The 19,250-nt window shown below is 42.7% G+C and overlaps 1 protein-coding gene across 2 annotated transcripts in view; it reads right to left on the reverse strand.

The window, feature by feature from the left end:
• MYO7A (myosin VIIA) overlaps nt 1–19,250 on the reverse strand; it is a 182,542-nt gene that overhangs the window by 138,196 nt on the left and 25,096 nt on the right. The window contains exons 1-2 of one of the 2 annotated variants that reach the window (XM_072610770.1): nt 16,028–16,257; nt 5,737–5,850 (exon numbers count right to left, since the gene is read on the reverse strand). In XM_072610770.1, coding sequence (XP_072466871.1) covers nt 5,737–5,850; nt 16,028–16,165 — 252 coding nt within the window. In that variant the 5' untranslated portion in view covers nt 16,166–16,257. Of the gene's footprint in view, nt 1–5,736; nt 5,851–16,027; nt 16,258–19,250 lie in introns of those variants that run through there. The other variant, XM_072610771.1, reaches the window with a different exon arrangement.

Raw genomic sequence — 19,250 nt, forward strand, 5'->3', positions numbered from 1 at the left:
TTTACAACTTCCCCACATTGTTCCAGGCACTGGAGCCAAGAAGAACAAGGTTAATCCCTCTCAACAGTCCTTCAAATCCTTCAAGGCTGTGATCATATCCTGACCCCATCTGCTCCTCCCCAAGTATTCTCTTCTCCAAGCTAAACTCTACTAATTCCTCCAACTCATCTTCTTGTTATGAACTTGAGACCCTTCAACATACTAGTGATTGGTCAGGAAAGGCTTCCTTGAGATGACGAGTCTTGGAATTGAGTCATTCTTCTTCTTCTCAGAGAGGCTCTGCAGGCTAAGGGGAGTCAAGCCTGAGAGTCAGGATGCCTGAGTTTCAATAGTGATGACCACTGATTGTCATCAATATCATCATCAATATCATCATCATCTCATCCTTCTCATCTTGTTTGATGCAATTCAGACAGAAATAATCCTAGGACAAGCTGCTACCCTGTGGACTCTTGTACAGGCAGATTTTTAAAAAAAATACTTTTTTGTTGTTGAGTGAAAATACAGCATTAGGATGTCAGTTCATCCCCTATAGCAGGTGTAGGAAACCTGTGGCCTCTAGGCCACATGTGGCCCTCTAGATCCTCAAGTGCAGCCTTTGAACTGATTCCAAACTTCACATAACAAATCCCCTTAATAAAAGGATTTATTCTGTAAAACTTGGACTTAGTCAAAAGTCCACACTCAATTTCCTAGAAGGCCACATGTGGCCTTGGGGCCACAGGTTTCCCACCCCTGCCCTATAGGATTTCTTAAAACATCCTTAGTACAACCCTGGTAGCATACAGTACTACAGAGATGACAGCATCTCCTCCTGTTCCCATAGATTCTGACCACCTCTGCTAGGTCTCTATATCTTGATAGTCTTTTGTTTCATGTAGTTTGGGGATTATGAGTTTCCAGCATGTCAACAGCTACTAAAAACATTGTTCTTACATCCACAAGACAACTTAAAACAAATGTTCCAAAATCACAAAGAACAAATTTGGCCCCAAAGAAGAGATATAAGAAGACACCTTCCTTCTTTCTTTTGCAGAGGTGTTGGTGGTGGAGATGCTCATGGGTTTAGAAAATTACATTTAATGTCAGATTTTTTTAATGTGCTGATAAGCTTTGCTGATTTTTTATCTCCTTTTCAAACAATTCTTTGTTTATAAGAGATAGACTTCTGGGAACCAGGAGGGATACAAGAGGAAATTCACATGATATAAAAACAAAGGTGATATCAATAAAAATCTATTTTTTAAAAAAAAATCATTTTTGTTTAAGTTTTATGAATTAGTGTGATACCTGGGTGATTGTGGGAAACAATTTGGTCTATGATGATGGTCTAGGTCTAGCATCATTTATTGGTTTGAGGGAAGTATTTGTAGTTAGAGGATTTGCCATCTGTCTATCCATAAAAGATCATAAGCTTCTGATGTATAATCCTAGCTACCAGGTTATGTCTCTGAAGGCATTTGGTATGTACTAAATAAATCCAGACTGAAAGAAAGTTGTTAACAACAATAATAATTGCAACAAATGTATATTTAGTGCTATCAGGTTTGCAAAGCATTTTAAATACATTATTTTGCTAAAGTCTTACAACAGGTCTTCAAGATGGGTGCTGCAGGTATTATCCCTATTTTCCAGATAAGGAGACTAGGTGGGGCTCAGGAGGTTAAGTGACCTGTCCAGGGTCACATTCTTAATGTGCCAGAGGACATACTCATACCTAGGTTTCTCCTTACTCCCTGCCCTTTGAACTACAGTGGACTTCCCCAAGCTAGAGATCTTCTACACCTGGGTATCTTGTAAGAGGGAATTCTTGTTTGGGTAGAATCTGGGATAGGTAGCTTCTGAAATCCCATCTGACTCTGAAATTACGCAATTTAAGTCACTTTTTCCTTTCTGGGTTTCAGTTTCATCATCTGTAAAATGGATGGTTGAACCAGATGATCTCTGGTCTCTAACATTCTGTAATTATCTACTGCAACCTCTATTTAACAGGAGAGAAAACTGAGGCCCAAGGAAGAGAAGCAGCTTTCCCAAGATCACATAACACTGTCCCATCCTCACGGGAGGGGGGAAGGTGGATGACAGAGGAATGAGTGTCAGGGTGTACTTAAAGGCAGATGGGGTGACGTGGAGTTACCAGATACCGCCTGACATGCAAAACAAACCAGGAGAAATCTGATCCCAGAATCATTACCAGGTGGCACCCACATCCTGAGCCCCTCCCACTCCCGCTCACTCTTGTCCCAGAGAAGCTCAGAGGATGAGGCCAAATCCCCAGGGTTCTGGCATCCTTTATGGGGTGGAGTCCTAGGAAATCTGATTGAGAATTCCCAGGGACCATGGGGGAGGGGAGCTTCCCAGACCTAAGGTCAGAGAAGTCAGGGCAAAGGAATTCAATTCAATCTGATCCAACAAGGATTTATCAAGCACAAACATAGTATGTGTGCAACCATTGTGCTAAGCACTGGGCCTGCAAAGGCAAAAACAAAACCATATTTACCCCCAAGAAGCTTACATTCTCGTTTTGAGTTCAGTATATCTCTACAGCTCTCCTTTCAGAATTCCTTCTACTCCAAAAGCCCATTGCCTGGCTTCCCAAGCATCCAAGGTCCTCTACAAGATGGCACCACTCACTGGTCCAGTCATATCTTCAGTGATTTATTTCTGTGTACTCAAGATTCCAGCCAAACAAGACAACTCTCTGCTCACTGAACACACAAGCACTTTCCAGCATCTAGGCTTTTGCTCATGCTGGTCCTTATCTCTCTTTCCTTTTTCCTCCCTCTTCACCAGTGGAATTCCTACTTTCCTTGATTCTTACTCTCATAATAATGGCTTTACTTTCCTTAATAATGACTTTTCTTTGTATCTCTGCGTATAGTAATAAATGTTTGCTGATTTAGTGAATAGACCTGCTGGTGGGGGTCCCTGCGAACAAAAATTTAGAGCTAGAAGGAACATTAGAGGACATTGGGTCCAATTTTCCTCATTTAGCAGTTGGGGAAATTGAGGCACAAAAAGGTTAAGTGACTTGTCCAGAGTCACCCAGCTCATAAGTGTCTAAGGTGGCACTTGAACCCAGGTTTCCCTGACTCCAAGTCCAAAATTCTATCCATGATTTCATGCTGCCTCGTCTCATCACTTTCATTTTATAGGAATGAACAAGTGAAGGAGATAAACCTTCATTGTTGCTGTCCACTTGGCTCAGTCCTGTCTGGCTCTCTATGTCCCCATTTGGGGTTTCCCTGGCAAAACAGTTTGTCATTTCCTTCTCCAGCTCATTTTACAAGTGAAGAAACTGAGGCAAACAGGATTAAGTGACTTGCCCAGGGTCATACAGCTAGTTAGTGTCTGAGGTAGGACTTGAATTCAGGTTTTCCTGAGTCCAGAGCTCTATCTCATCTCTTTCATTTTATAAGAATGAAAGAAGTTTTGCTGATTTTCCCTTTGGTTCTGATTCTTCTTTCACAACATGACTAATGTGGAAATATGTTTAATAAGATTGTACATGTATCGGTTATATCAGATTGCATGTCATCTTGGGGATGGTAGAGAGGAGGGAGGGCGAAAAAATTTAGAACTCAAAATCTTACAAAAGTGAATGTTGAAAACTATCTTTATATGTAATTGGAAAACGTAAAATACTATTAAGTAGGGAAAAAATAAGAATGAAAGAAGGAAACAAGCATTTACTAGGCACCTACCATGAGTCAGGAACTGTGCTAAGAGCTTTAAAAATATCTCATTTGATCCTCACTACCCCTGTGAGGTAGGTGGTGCTATTACTACCCTCATTTTACAGATGAGAAAACTGAGGCAAACAGGGTTAAGTGACTTGACCAGGGTCACACAGCTAGTAAGTGTCTGAGGCCACATTTGAACTCAGTCTTCCTGATAAGGGCACACCCAATGCTCTGTCCACTGCACCCTCTAGCTTCCTTATAGAAGAGGATACTGAAGGCTGAAGAGGGAGTTGTAACTTTTTCAAAATTTTGACATGATTACAAAATAAAATGGGCATTTCCATATACATAGTAGAATAGAAAAAGAGGGCTGGATATGAAACTGTAGATCTCTATTATGTATAGCTTGTTTTTCTCTTTAAGCACATAATGAATTTCACATGTAACTTTCAAAGCTATATTGTTTGTCTGTAGTCCCTTCTGACTTTCCTTCTGCAAGTGGTCTTTCTCAGTTCCTTCAGGTGCTATTTTCTGAGATCACCTTCCATCTACTCTATTTGCGTCTCCTATGTACCTAGCTATTTACTTACATGCTATCTTCCCTCTTAGAATATAGAATGGAAGTTCCTTGAGGGCAGGAACTTCTTTTAAAACTTTCTTTGCATCCCTCAGCACATAGCATAGTGCCTGGGACATATAATGCTTATTGACTGCCTGACTTCTGTTCTCTTCTCTGCATTAAAAAAAATATTTTGATAATGCTTGTAACTTGTCAAGGTTATGTAGAAAGCCAGTGGCAGATCCAAGACTACATAGCTGATGTGCTTTCCACTGTAAGTTATCTCTAAATCTGACTTCTGGGTAGGGCTCCTCTGACTAATTCTGACTTAGAAACTAAGAGGATAGATGGAGTTCTATTAATAATACCAACAAATTTTAGCTCTATCACCATAAATACAGTGAGTGTGCTGAGCAGGAGGGTAGACTTCAAGGTATGAGGTAGACTTTGCTATCATGGGACTGGTCCACCCCTAGCATTACCATGTCCTGTTCCTACCTCTTGGAACTGACCCATGTAACCTGGTATCTGGGCATTTTCATACTGATCTCTCCATGGATGAGAAAAAGGTGGGAAAATGAACTGTGGATTGTGGGATTTCAAGTCCAGAGAGGTAGCATTCTTTATCCACCTGAAGAGAAACTTGGGACCATCATGAGCCAGGGGGAGGACTTTGGCTGCTCTGAGAGTTTGGGGCTAGCTCTGAACTTGAGACAGTCTCAGTCTATTCCCAGACTTCAAATCCCAAAATACACTACGATATTTTGTACCTTTTTCTCCTCCTGTAAGAGATCCGTCTGAACATCTTAGAATACCTGTTTATACACACTTATTGGTGTGCATTATATTTTCCCCATTAAATCATTAACTTCTAGAAGTCAGGGACTATATTGCCAGGTGTTGGTTAGGTCCTGGTACACAGGGGACACTTGATGAATACCCAAATGGCTTGGTGATCTCATTAATTCACAAGTTCCTTGCATTGATGCAAATTACAATCACCCATGCCTCAACATGACTCTTGTCTATTTATGATAAATACACCACAGGGAATCAACCCAGTCAACTCAATGGGCTAACGGCCTTCTATTTCTCCTGACATTTCAAGGGCACTAATGGAGCACGTTGGCAATACACTTGTCATCCCTGCCCTTGACATATGATCAGCCCATCTTGAAAACACTTAAATGTTTGCTGAATTGCTTTATTATTTTAAAATTCATGCTAAGGTTTCAATGGCTGATGACAGATTAAGGTGGCCTTAAATGTTTTGACTCAAAACAGGAAATAGTGGTGGAATTCTAGGCATCATGGTAGGTCATTTGAGTTTGAAGTTTGGGGTGAGAGAAAGACTTTCTATAATACTTCAGGTGGTCAACCACCTATTCTTCCTATGCTCTGGGTCATTGTGATTAGCTCCTCCACTCACTAGGCACTTCAGACAGACTGAGGCATTCCCCACCTCCCCCCAGTATGAGCAGGAGAAAGACATACGTTGCCTTCATCGTCCACCACCTGTATTTGCCCAGAGTCACAAAGCTTCACCACTGCTCCTATGGGGACATCAAACTCCTGCCCTGTTTTGAGGTCCATCCAGACATAGTCACCCTGCAAGAGAAAAAGAATCCTGTCAGTACTCAATCCAACAAACAATTTTTTTAATAAATAATATTTTTTCCAATTACATGTAAAGACAATTTTTAACATTTATTTTTTAAAATTTTTAAGTTCTAGATATTCCTCCCTCCTCCTTAAAATGGTAAGCAATTTGATATAGGTTATATATGAGCAATCAGGTAAAACATATTTCTACATTAGTTACCAACAAACATTCTAAGCAGTTGGTATGCATATGGTCCTATACTCTGGCCTGGGGACCCAAAGATGAAAGGTGAATGTTACCACCTTCTAAGAACTTGCAATTTAATGTGGGTGTGTGGAAACACATCATATACACAGATGAATATAATACAAGGTAGGGTATGATATGGGATAAAAGAGAGATCCAAGAAAAAAGTGATCTAGGAAAACTGAAGGATTAAGAAAACACTTTCACCTGAGGGAGGAAGGAGGGCAGGAATCAGGGAAGCTGTCATAAAGGAAGTGGTACCTGACTTGGACCTGATAGGGGAGAACATAAGCTGCACTTAAACTGTGTCAACACCTCCAGGAAGTCTTCCTTGACTGAGTCTACTGAACTCCGGTCTGCTCAACAACAATTCGTCTTCACAATTCAATTTATCATGGAGACAAGGTAAAGATTGAATGACCGCATCCAATCCATACTAACAGCAACTCATATTTCTGTAGTACTTTAGGTCTTATGAATCACTTCCCTCAAAACCAGTGCAATAATCCCCATTCCCCCTTTGTCCAGGTCTGTGATTTTATTGGTCTTAGAAACTTCCAGTGTGGAAATTCCCTCCACCAATGCAAATCAGCAACTAGTCTGTGACTCCCATTTTCAAGAGCTGCTTGGGGAGAACTGAGAGGTTAAGTTACTTGCCCAAGGTCTTAAGTACACTCATTCTATGTCAGAGGAAGGACTTAAACCCTGGCCTTCTTGTGTCTAAAGTCAGTCCTTTCTTCACTACACCATGTAGTCCTCATTCCCTTTATATATGTGAATGGGGAGGGATTGAGAGAGGGTGGGTTTTGCCAAGAGGGTTTTACACAACTAGTAAATACTTTCCTGTTGATCCCTTCCCACCAGCAGCTAGTGCCTTGACCCTTAAACCCCCATTACCCTCTATTTATTATGTATACATTTTCTATCTACTCACCATATTGTCTCCTCTAATAGAATAGAAGTTCCTGAAGGGCAGAGCCAAGATCTGAACCCTGACGTCCCTTCTCTAACATTCTTCTCTCTACCCCACACTCTCTAACTACTTCCTCAGGGTCCAAAAGAACTACTTGATTATAGGGTAAGACAATCTTTCATCATCACCAGACAGATTCCATAGAGATACTCAGGATTCTTGATTCTAGACTCTGGGGCATCCAAGAACTCCTCATGAACTTGATGAGTCACCATGAGGTCTCATGTTCCCATGGTTCAGTTCTTCTGGCTCTTCCCTGACTCAAGAACTTTATATTCTAGGAGGGTTGGGGAGGGCACACACGTCACACACTCAAAAAAATACATTTGAAAAGGGAGGAAATATTAGCAACCAGGGGAATCAAAGAAATTATGACTGAGCATGCTATCTTCTTCTATGTCTATGCTTGATGAACCCTCTGCATCACACCCTGTCCCTGTAGTCCTAGGGTTCTTAGCGTCCTTTTTTTTCATCCTGGATTCCTTTGGCAATCTGGTGAGGCCAATGGACTCCTCAGAATAATAGTTTTATATACATAAAATAAAATGCATAGGATTACAAAGGAAACCGAAGGCTGGTGAAAACAAAGATGTGATTTTTGTTGCCTGTATGATGGACCCCCTGAAATTCAGTAACCATGGGTAAGCCTCTTCACCTCTCAGAGACCCAGGTGAGGAACACCTGATCTAATCCAACTTGTGCTTTGATGGAAATCTCCTCTATGACATCCTCAGAAAGTGGGTACAGCCCTCCACTTGAATGTCTCTAGTGAAGGGGAGCTTACTGTCTCCCTGAGAAGAATTATAATTAAGAATAAAGTATATTTTTGTCTTTTGTGGTAGTTATGTTCTATAAAATTGCTACAAACTCTGAATGAGTGAATGCTGAACCATTGCTCCTAAGGGAAATACAGGATGAGATTCCTGACAACCTCTAGCCACAACATTTCCTTTAGCACTTTCCAGAGTGGCCTCACAGGCAGAGCAGGGAATTTCCTCTTCCTTTTTTTCTGGATGTACTGTATTGTTGATCATTAACATTAAACTTATGGCCAACACGACTAAAAACTCATGCCTGAAGAAAGTTTATCTAATATACATATTTTCTCCATAAGACACATCACAGTTTTCTTGTACTTAAAAACATTGGTTAGTACTTCAGCACTATTCTTGGGGATCATTTTAAACGTCAAAATCAGCAACAAAAAAGCCCCCAAATATAAAAAATATAATAAATTAAAATGTTAAAAAAATAAATCATGGGAAGGAAACTTGTTTATAGCATGAAAGCTGAAACAAGAAGGCAGCTCTTCTCCTTGCTGGACGTCAGGTGGAAATGTCTGCTTTTCGAGGCTTGAATGTTTTGCGGCTCTCCATACATCCTCTCATGCCAAAAGCACTACAGGTATTGATTTGGGGTTCCAAATATATTTAAGCATGTAGTCAAATTCACAAAAATAATAAGGATCAATTGTATTTTTATCTGGGATAATCCAGTTTTGGACTGCAATGGTGAATTATTTTTACATCTAATGGTGAACACAAACCTTTCTACCTTCAGAGATGAAAAGGGAAGACAGAGCCTGGCCAAAGGGATCCAGAGCATCAGAACCTCAGAAGGAGGGTCTAAGGCACCCAGCCAGAGAATCTAGTAGCTAGGCCTGGGGGCAGAAAGCACCCAGAGCAAAGCCCCTGAGGTGGTCCATTCCTCTTTGGAACACTGGAGTGTTGAGGCTTTTCCTTCAGTCTAGCCTAAATCCATGTCACCCATTGCTTCCAATTACCAAGCAGATCAAATCAACCCTTCTTCCATACACTTAAATATTTGAAGACAACAATTCTGCTCTTCCGTTTTCTTTTCTTCTTCAGACTAACATCCCCAGGAAAAGAAACTGAATCTCCTACAGCATGGTTATCCTAGTTTCTTTCCTGTTGCTGTTGTGTAGCTTGTCTGTAGCATCCAAAAAAAATGTCAGAGCTAAAAGGGACCTTAGAAACTGTCTAGTACACAGTCTTATAATTTTATAGATGAGGAAATTGAGGCACAAAGAGGGGAAGGGGCCAGTACAAAGACACACACTGACTAAGTGACAAGGCAGAATTAGAATGTGAATCTCCTAGTTCCCAAGTCTAGATCTGTTCACTCTTCACATTAGAGAGCTTCACACTTAGAGAGTTAGACTGAGATTCTTGACACTTGGGTACAAATCCTGCCTGTGTGACCTTGGGCAAGTCACCTGGTTTCTCAAATCCCTGTTGCCTCATCAGCAAGTAGAAATAATATTTGTATTACCTTCCCTCAATGCTGCTGCTGCCAGCTCCCTTTGATTTTCAGCTGTACTTGTCCAGCCCTAACATCTCTCCTGACCTCTAGTCTCTCAATTCCAACTGCTTATTCGACTTCTCAGATGGGATCCCCATAAACATCTAAAACTTAATATTTCCAAAAATGAACTCACTATCTCCCCCTTCCCCCACAATCTTTCCAGACTTCTCTATTCCTGTCATCAATCCAGTCACCCAAACTCACAACCTAGGTGTCATCCTTAACTCCTCACTCTCTCTAGTCCCCCCATCTAATGTTTTGCTAAGTCTTATCATTCCATATCTCTCCCACAGGTCCCCTTCTCTCCTCTGACACTGCCACCATACTGATGCAGACCCTCATCATCTCACTCCTAGACTCTTGCGGTGACCTTGCCTGCCACAAGTCTCTCCCCACTCCAGTTCATCCTAAAGTGCAAGTCTGATCATGTCTCCCTAGCCCCATTTTATCAATTCCAGTGACCCCTTGTTGCCTCCAAGATTAACTATAAAATCATCTGTTTGACTTTTAAAAGTCCTTCATAATCTGGCCACTTCCTACCTTTCCAGTCTTCCTATATCCTACACTTCTCTCCTCACCCCAAGAGTTTTATATCCAGTGTCACTGGCCCAATTCCTATTCCTCCAACCCTCCATCTCCTGTTTCTGAGTACTTTCCCAGGCTGTTAGTCATGCCTGGAATGCTTTCCTTCCTCATCTCTGCCTCAGCTAAAGTCCCACCTTCTGCAAGATGCCCTTTCTGAGCCCCCTCAATGCTAGTGTCTCTCCTCTGAAATTACCCCTAGTTTATCTTATGTGTAACTTGTTTGTATGCAGATATGTGCATCTTCTCTCTCCCATTAGACTACAGATTCCTTAAAATTGCCTCGTCTTTTGTCTTTTGCCTTTCTTTGTATCTTCAATGCTTAGCAAGGTGCCTGGCACATAAAGCATGCTTGTTGACTTCACTATCTACCTCAGCTATAAGGAAAGCTCATGCTAGAGAAATGATTCGCTGTTAAAGAAACACAGGTACTGAAGTTAGTCACAAACCAAGGGATTCATTTGGGTAGAGCCTAGCCACCTTTCTATGTGTGAAGTACAGTGAAAAGAGATCTGGATATGAAGTCAGAGGGCTGGGGTTCAAACAGCCCTGCCAGTCACTACCTCCGTACTCCAGACAAGTCCCTTAACCTCTTAGTCCCTCTGGCAAAGTTCTAAGACTACCAGGTATAATTGAACTGAGGGAGTTTCTGCACTGGGAATTTCCCACACTAAGGCGATCATAGATTGAGACCAAAATAAAGCAAAAAGCAAACAAATGAATAGATTCTATTTAGAACCCAACAATCCATTTGTGAAAGGAATACTTAGCCTCTGAGTGTGTGGTACAATGGGGTACAATGGAACACACTGGAATTAGAATGAAAAAAGACTGGGTTCAAACCCCAGCTAGGTCACTGACTACCTGTGTGACCTTGAACACATTACTTAACTTCTGTTTTCTCATCTGAGTGATGAGAGAGTTAGCTTTGCTCTCCAACGCACTTTCCAGTTCTAAATCTATGATCTTATTAATCCGGGGCTCTTAGCCTGGGCTCCAAGGGATAGATTTCAGGGGAATCTATGAACTCAGATGGAAAAAAAAAACTTTATTTTCACCAAGGTCTCACTAAAATTTAGCACTGATTTCAGTTATAAATATAGGCAATGATTTTATTCTGAGAAGGTCCCCAAGGCTTCAGCAGACCATCAAATGGGTCTAAGGCACAAAAATTACCTGCTGTAACTAAGGTACGAATGGTGAACTTTCTGCTACTAGAGTGGAAGAGGTTCACCTGTAACCTGATAAGCATTTTCACATACCATTACATCTCCCCACACATATCCCCAGAACAAAGAGAGAAGTCCTCCCATGAGGGCAGAGTAGCTCCTGCAGGTGACTCTAACCCTCTCAGGAATGGTGGAGGAATTAGACATTATTTAAATATTCATAGTTGCCAAGAGACTTAATGACCCAAGGCAGCTTCCTATCCACTCCAGAACCTGCCCCATAACACGGCAAGCAGTCCTCCAAAGCAAAGGTATGGACTCATGGTCTCCCACTGCATCTGGGGCCATCTACAGTCCTTCTGATCTATATCTGGCTGCTGGACCCAGATGGCTCCAGAGGAGAAAGTGAGGTGGTGACTTTGCATAGCCTTGCCTCACTTAAATCTAATTCACTTGCAAGTCATGGCATCTCCTTCCCAGTGTCATGGTCCTCTTTGAGAACCAAGTATAAATAGCAACAATGGCTCCAGAAAGCAAGAACAGATAGAAAGAGCAGGGTAATATAGACTTTCTTGTGACAGCAACATGTCCAATTATTAACAACAATCTCTCACATTGACATAGTCCTTGATGATGGACAAAGTGCTTTATTGTTGACACGCAGTCAATGAAGCCTTCTCACATCCAGGAGCTCATCTCATTCTCACAGCAGATGAGACTAGAATTATTTCCTATATTTTACAGATAAGAAAACCCAGGCCCAAAAACATAGGAATCTTTGAATCCTAAAATCTCAGAGAGGAAGTGACCTCAACCAGATTACAACTAGATCAGCCTCTTACCCACTGAGGAATGCCTTTTCAGCCTTCCAGATAAGGAAAGGTTGTTTAGGTGTGTGTGTTTGTCCTTCATTGCTGAAGAAGACCATGCCATCACAGAAATAATGACATGACTTGCACTTGACTTTGTTTTGAGTGAGGGGGGGCTGTGCCATCTCCAGAGCCATCTGAGTCCAGTGACCAGATATTTATCAGGATGACTAGAGATGACCCAGAATGAGGCAGTTGGGGTTAAGTGACTTGGCAACGTCACACAGCCAGTGAGTGTCAAGTGTCTGAGGAGATTTGAACTCAGGTCCTCCTGACTCCTGCACTGGTGCTCTATCTACTGTACCATCTAGCTGCCCATCATTTAAGTAGTCAGGAACTAGGTAGTTAATATCCTGACTCCCAACCCTAAGCTATTTTCACATTGTAAGCTCCTTGAGGGCAGCAATGGTCTTTTATCTCTTTTTTGTATCCCTAGCACTTAGCACACACTTCAGCACTTAGTAGGTGCTTAATAAATGTTTACTGACTGACTGAAGCTTAATGTGTATGTTACACAGAGGATTCTTGTCTAAATCTTAGAAACAGGTCCAAATGGGTTGGTGGAGAAAGATCATTGGAGTCAGAAGGCCAGAGTACAAATCCCAGTTGTGATCCTTGTCCTTTTGTGTGACCTTGGACCAGTGACTTCCCTTCTCTAGACCTCAGTTTCATCTCTAAAATGAGGGGTTGAAAACTCTTTTAGTTTTCTTAAGTCCCACCTTTGGCATAGACTCACTGTGTGACTCTTGAGAAGTTTCCTCTTCTACCTGAGCCTCATTTTCCACATTCACAAAATGGGATAATAATCCCTGCCCTGTTGTTAGCTGTGTAAGAGTGCAATCAAATAACAGATGTGAAATTGTTTTGTAGACTGTAAAAAAAAGACTGGAAAACTGTAAATCCTATACAAATTTCAGGTATTCTTAGGTTCAAATATTATACATAATGAGACGTCTATAGTGGGTATATTAGTGAGAGTGTTAATAATTGTCATTATTATTAGAATTAACACTTATTAAACATCCACTATGTGCCAGACATTGTGCTAAGCACTTTACAAATATTATTTCATCGGATCTTCACAACAACTCTGGGAGGCAGTGTTATCATTATTCCCATTTTACAGTCCAGGAAACTGAGATAAATGGAGTTAAATGACTTATCCAGGGTTATTCAGCTACTGTCTGAGGGTAGCATTTGACTCCAAGTCCAGCACTACCCACCTGGCAACCTCAACAATATTTGGTCTCAGTTTCTGTAACTGAATGAGGGAAATAACAGGACCTACACCACCTAACTCACAGGAGTACTTGTAAGGAAAGTGCTTTGAAAATCTTAAGGAGCAACCAGATCAGGAGCTATTCCTTTTAACAATAAGAAGATACACTTTTGTTTGGTCTAACCATGTCATTCCCCTCATCGGGAAGCTTCTGTGGTTTCCTATTGCATTTAGGATAGAAATGTAAACTTTTCTGTTTGGTATTTAAAGTCCTTTACAAAGCTGGCTCCAGCCTAACTTTCCAGGTTTGATTACCCAGTATTCCTCAGTACCCAAACAGAACATTCCATCTCCCATCTCCCTGTCTTTGCACAGGATGTCCCTCATGCCTGGAATGTCCTCTCTACCTCTTAGAACTCCTAATTCCCTTTAAGGGTAAAGTCAAGGACCACCTCTTTCAAAAGGCGTTGACTAGTGTCCCTAGTGGTTAGTGAGCTCAGCCTCCCCTAAATTCCTTTGTATTCGTTTTTGTAAGCATGAAATATTCACTTATCCATGAACATATGCGGTGCCCTCCAGTAGAATACAAACTTCTCGGGGGCATTTCTCTTTGCCTACTAAGGTTAAACTCTGTCTGGGCCTTTAAGAAAGACTTGCTGATCCTGCCTCCCATTTTTTCAGAAGTGGCATGGAACTAGGGGTGTGGCACTTTGCATTTAATGTCAGATGTGACTGGCATGTTGGTTGGTTTTGTTGTGCCGCCTCTTACCCACCTCTAAAAAAATATTATTTGTTAAAAGGTAATTTAGGTAGGAAAGGAGAGATGGGCTGTCCTGGGAAATGAAGGTGAGGTAAAAACAAAATATGGTAATAATTTTTAAAAGTTCTCCATCTCCCCAAGTGCACTGCTGGGATGCACTTATATAGTAACTGTGCACACAATAGATCCACCTTCTACAGAAGTCCCGACACCCACTCTTAGTGCCTGCCCTCTGGCCCCCACTTACACTGGACCTGTCTTATATGTACAATTGTTGGCATGCGATCTCCTCCATTAGAATATGAGCTTGTTGGGGGCAGGGACCATGTGTGTGCCTTTCTTTGCATCCCCAGCTCAGTGCCTGGCATGTAGAACTCACTTAATAAATATGTGCTAAGTTCTGTCCCTGTCCCCAAGGAGCTTAAAATCCAAAAATGGGATAGTGGAATTACTTTACTCAAAAAAAAAAGAAAGAGAGAGAAAGAAATATCTGCTGATCAAATGACTGAGGTATCTCCTATCTTGTTTGTAGGCACTGGTGCTCCTCTTTAAATGATATATAAATATGATAAAATAAATGATAAAATGATAAAAATGATAAAATAAACATATAGTGATAGTGAGTCAGGATCAGGCCCAGATCAATAAAAAGGGCTGTGATCACAGTATAGCTTGTACACCCTCTGCCCCTCCCTCTCTGCACCTCTTACAGAGAAAGAATCTAGAATTAAATTCAGCAAATATTTGTTGGGTGTCTTCTACCCGCAGAGTGCAGAGCTCCTAGTTAGAGATACAGAGAGAGAAAGTCTCGGTCCTCAGCGTATTTGCCATCTACTTTAAGAGGAATACAATATTTATACAAAGGAAGTCTGATACCAAGTAGACGATGGTGAGAACAGAGGAGAGATGCAGAAAATGAGAGCAGGAAGAGAAATCTCTCATGTTGCCGGGAGAAGAGGGGCCCAAGCTCATCTGGAAGCCCTGGGTCCACAGCCTCAGCCTAAAAACACAATCACCCCTGGAAATGCCCCAAATCCAGACCCCAATTACAAAATAACAGCACCTGTTTCTATACTGGCCTTTAAGGCTTACAAAGTATTTTTCTCCTAACAGTCCTGGAAGGTAGGTAGTGGCAGTGTCATTATCCCTTTCTACTGAGGTTGAAGCTGAGGCCCAGAGAAGGTGAAGTGACTGCTCCAGGGTTACGCAGCTGATATGGGACAATGTCCTGGATCTTCCCATTTCTGGCATCCTTTTTAAAAATAGAGCAAAATACTCCACGTGATCTCATCTGATTCTCCCAAGAAGGCCCAGGGGTAGGAGCTCTTATCATTTCCATTTTACAGACACTTGCCCAGGGTCACAGGCAGGTCTCTGTCCCCAGCTTCCAGGGGCTGTCATTAGGTCCCGTGTAAGGAGCTGACCCCCTCACACCCCTTGAGTCCCCTTCCCCCTCAAATGTCCATGCTGCCAGAAAGTCCTTCAGATCTTCCTTTATTCCCTCCTGCTGTAACTTAATTCAGAGTTCTGATAAACCACCAAAACCCTGATATTTGAAATCTATTTTCTCCTTTCTTGGAGAGCTCAGTGGAAGCATCCTTATAATCAGTGCAAGCATAGGCAAGATTCCTCTCCTCACTGAGCCTCAGTTTCCTCCTCTGTAAAATGGGACTGATAATACCCCCCCCCCCCCGTCTACCTTACAGAGTTATTGTGTCAGTCATATAGAGCGTTCTGGAGAAATATTGTTTCACAGCCATTCACTCACTCAATCCTCAAAGCAGCCCCAAGAGACTAGTGCGACAGGTATCCCCACTTTGCAGAGGGGAAGAGTCAGTCAGACAACAAGTATCTAAGCTTTTCCTATGTGCCAGGCACCTTGATAAGGAATGGGTGGGGCAAAGAAAGGCAAAGTCACAGTTCCTGCCCTCTGAGAAGTGGAAGCAGGACCAGACAGTCTCCAGTTGCTCCACAGCTTCTGCCAGTCCTCCCCACCCCGAACCTGGGACCCCCATAGTCCCCAGCCTAAGGCTGCTCACCGGCAGGAAGGCATGGGCCTTCAGCACTTGGTTGATGTTTCGAAGGAGAGCCCACTTGCCCTGCTCCTTTTCTGGGTCCTCCATCTCCTCTCGGTCCCCAGCAGCAGCACCAGCCATGCTTTCAGCTCTCCAGGACATCTCGGAGACCTCTCTCCCTCATGCTCTGTCAGGGAGGAAGGACCTGTGCCGAGGATACCCCAAAGACGGTCTCCTTTTGGGTGCTGTGGCCCGAGGATGTTTACACCATCGGAATATGATGCCAGGCTGGACACAGAGACCCAGAATTCCAGGACCAAGCAAGGGGGCTCTGCTACTGCTGTTCACGGAGCCCCCCAAGGGCAGGGCATCCCCTCGGATTCAGAGAGACCCTACACACCAGCCGCAGGCCCAGGGCCTCTGCTCGCAGAGCCCTCTCGCTTCCAATCTGCCTTCCTCAGCCTGGCAATGAGTGGCAGAAGAACTCTCCAGAGAGAGCCTTGGAGAAGACACAGCCCAGCTTCACTCTAAAATCCTTTAGAAAGTGGGAGAGAAGGCTCCCCCTTTCCCCTAGACACCATGAAAGGGAAACATCCCCAGCCCAGAGGCTGTGCTAGAAGAGCGGAACAAGCCTGGATACTTATTAAACCTCCAGGAGCCAAGTATTCCCCACAAAGCACATGGCTTTTAATTAACCTAATACCTTCACCTACGGAATTAGCCAAAGGGCAGCGGGAACCCTAAACCCGGAGCCATCTGCCTCTTCTTTGCTGTGATCACCCACTTCCATGGCAACTGAATTTTAAATAACACGGAGCTAGGCACCTCTACCCCGTCCCCCCCCACTACCATCACCAGTGGTCCTGGTCAGGTTGTGGTGTTCAGAGGGAAGAAAAGTTAAGGGGTGGAGGCTGAAAACAGCAACAATCTTCCTCCTCCCCCGCCCCCAACACACACACACACACACACACACACACACACACACACACACACACACACACACACACACACACACACACACACACATCTGAGGCCACAGGACCACAGTGTTCCAAGCCTGCTGTCTGCAGGGCTTATTGTCCAACCTCGCTTTGTTAAACTTTAAAAGGCAATATCTCTGGTGGAGAGAGAGAACCCTCATCAGCTATGAGGTAGTGAGTGGAAAGAGACCTGAGTTCTAGAGTCAGATCTGTCACTAATTCACTCTCTGTGTGGACTTGGGCAAGCTCACCCTTATCTGGGCTGGTCATTTGTATGTTTTTGTTCTTATTTTTTTATTTTGCTTTTTAGTCATTTCCTACTCTTCATAACCTCATTTGGGATTTTCTTGGCAGAGATCCTGGAGTGGTTTGGCATTCCGTTCTCCATTTTATAGGTGAGGAAACTGAGGCAAACAGGGTTAAGTGACTTGCTCAGCTATTAAAAGTCTGAGTTTGGATTTGAACTCAGGTCTTCCTGTACTCCAGGTCCAGCCCTCTATCTTCATGTATACACAAGAATTTGACAAAGTAAAAATGGAGACCAAAAGAGGTTAAATAACTAGGACAGGAGGAAAGATTCATACTCCCAATCTTTTGACTTTCAGGCTAGTGTGCACAGACCTAGAGCTGGAAATGACTCCACAGGCCAGCTAGTTCAACCTCTTCATTTTATAGATGGCCAAAGGGAGGCTCGGGAAAAATTAAGTGACTTTCCCAGTGTCACACTGGTAGTAATCATCAGGGGTGGAATCTGAACCCAGGCCCTCCAACTCTGGAGTCAGTACGCTATCCATTGTACCATGCTGCCTCTTTACTTTTTGTTGGGTTTGTCTTTTACCCTACTACCAGACTAAAGTGATTTATCATCTACAAAAGAACAATCATAATTAAAAAAACCCACTAGAACTAGAAAAAGAACAGAGAAATAAAACAGACTAGAAATAGAGCTCAATGTATGCAGAAGGTTAGAGTTTGATTAACCGATGACTCAAAAATATCGAGGTATGGAATTTTCCTTCAACAAAACCCTTTGGGTACTGTATGTTCCAAGGTCCCTATAGAGCAATTAGTGTCTAACTTGCCATGTTCTAAAGCCCTTGGGATGTTAACATTCTATTTTCCATGTTCTAACATTCTAGATTCTAAGATCCCTTCAGGCTCTAACATTATCTATTCTAATCCCATTTTCTGTACCATTCCAGGTGTTTCATACCCAGCTTCAGAGGGGCTGGGGGAGGGGAAGAGATGGGGAGCATGGAGCATTAGGTTGCAGTAATGAGGTATGTCCCGCCAGCCCATGACTGGACTCGAAAGGAAAGAGGAGCTGAGTTTGCAACATTTATGACCCAGATCATGGCACACCCCCACCCCAGTTAGGCTGCTCTACACCCTGGCTATCCCCCAAGGATGGGAGGAGGAAGGCAGGTGCTCTATATTGTGTAGCTCAGAGAGTAAGGGAGCTAAGAGGCTCAGGGTCCTAATCTGTGCCACACAACACAGAGCTGGACTGTCTTTATTCAGTCTCATTCTGTGAGCTCTCTGAGGCTTGAGACTATTACAGTGCCCCACAAAGGGTCTTATGTATCTCCTGTCTGTCATAAAGAGAGGTCAGTTGACTAATTGATAATCATGGACTAATCATGAAGGTAAAATACAAGGGGAAAAGTTCTTGCTTTAGCTTAGAGGGTCTAAATTCAGATCCTGCTTCTGAAGCTTTAATTTCCCCTGGTGTCATTGGAAAAATTACTTAACTTCCCTGGGCCCCGATTTCCCTATCTGTAAAATGGGGAGAGGGGTATTTGAACTAGATAATCTCTGGGGTCTCTTCCAGCTTTCAATCTAGGATAAATCAACAAAATCAGTCTTCTTTCCCTTATTTCTGCTCCATGTCTTCCTTCTCTGCTTCCTACAAGATGATGGGGAGACAAGAGACTTCAAGCATTTAGAGGGTTGTCATAGCACAGAGGCTTTAAATTTGTGGCTTTGCTCAAGAGGGCAGACTGGGAACAATTAGTGGCATCTCAGATAATGGGAGTTAGTAGGAAGGCAAATTTTGAAGAAAAATAAAGAATCTCAACAGTTAGAGCTGTACAAAAGTATAATGGTCTGCTTAGGGAGGTAGTGAGCTCCCCATTTCTGGAGGTCTTCAAGAGGAAGCTGGGTGGCTATTTGTCAAGAACATTGTAAAAGGGCTCTTTGAAGAAACAGAGACTGGATTAGATCATAGATTTAGGAAGGAAATGTAGGAGTCATCCATCCAACCCTCT

The sequence above is a fragment of the Notamacropus eugenii genome, chromosome 5 (genome assembly GCF_028372415.1).
Source record: "Notamacropus eugenii isolate mMacEug1 chromosome 5, mMacEug1.pri_v2, whole genome shotgun sequence".
Lineage (NCBI taxonomy): Eukaryota > Metazoa > Chordata > Mammalia > Diprotodontia > Macropodidae > Notamacropus > Notamacropus eugenii.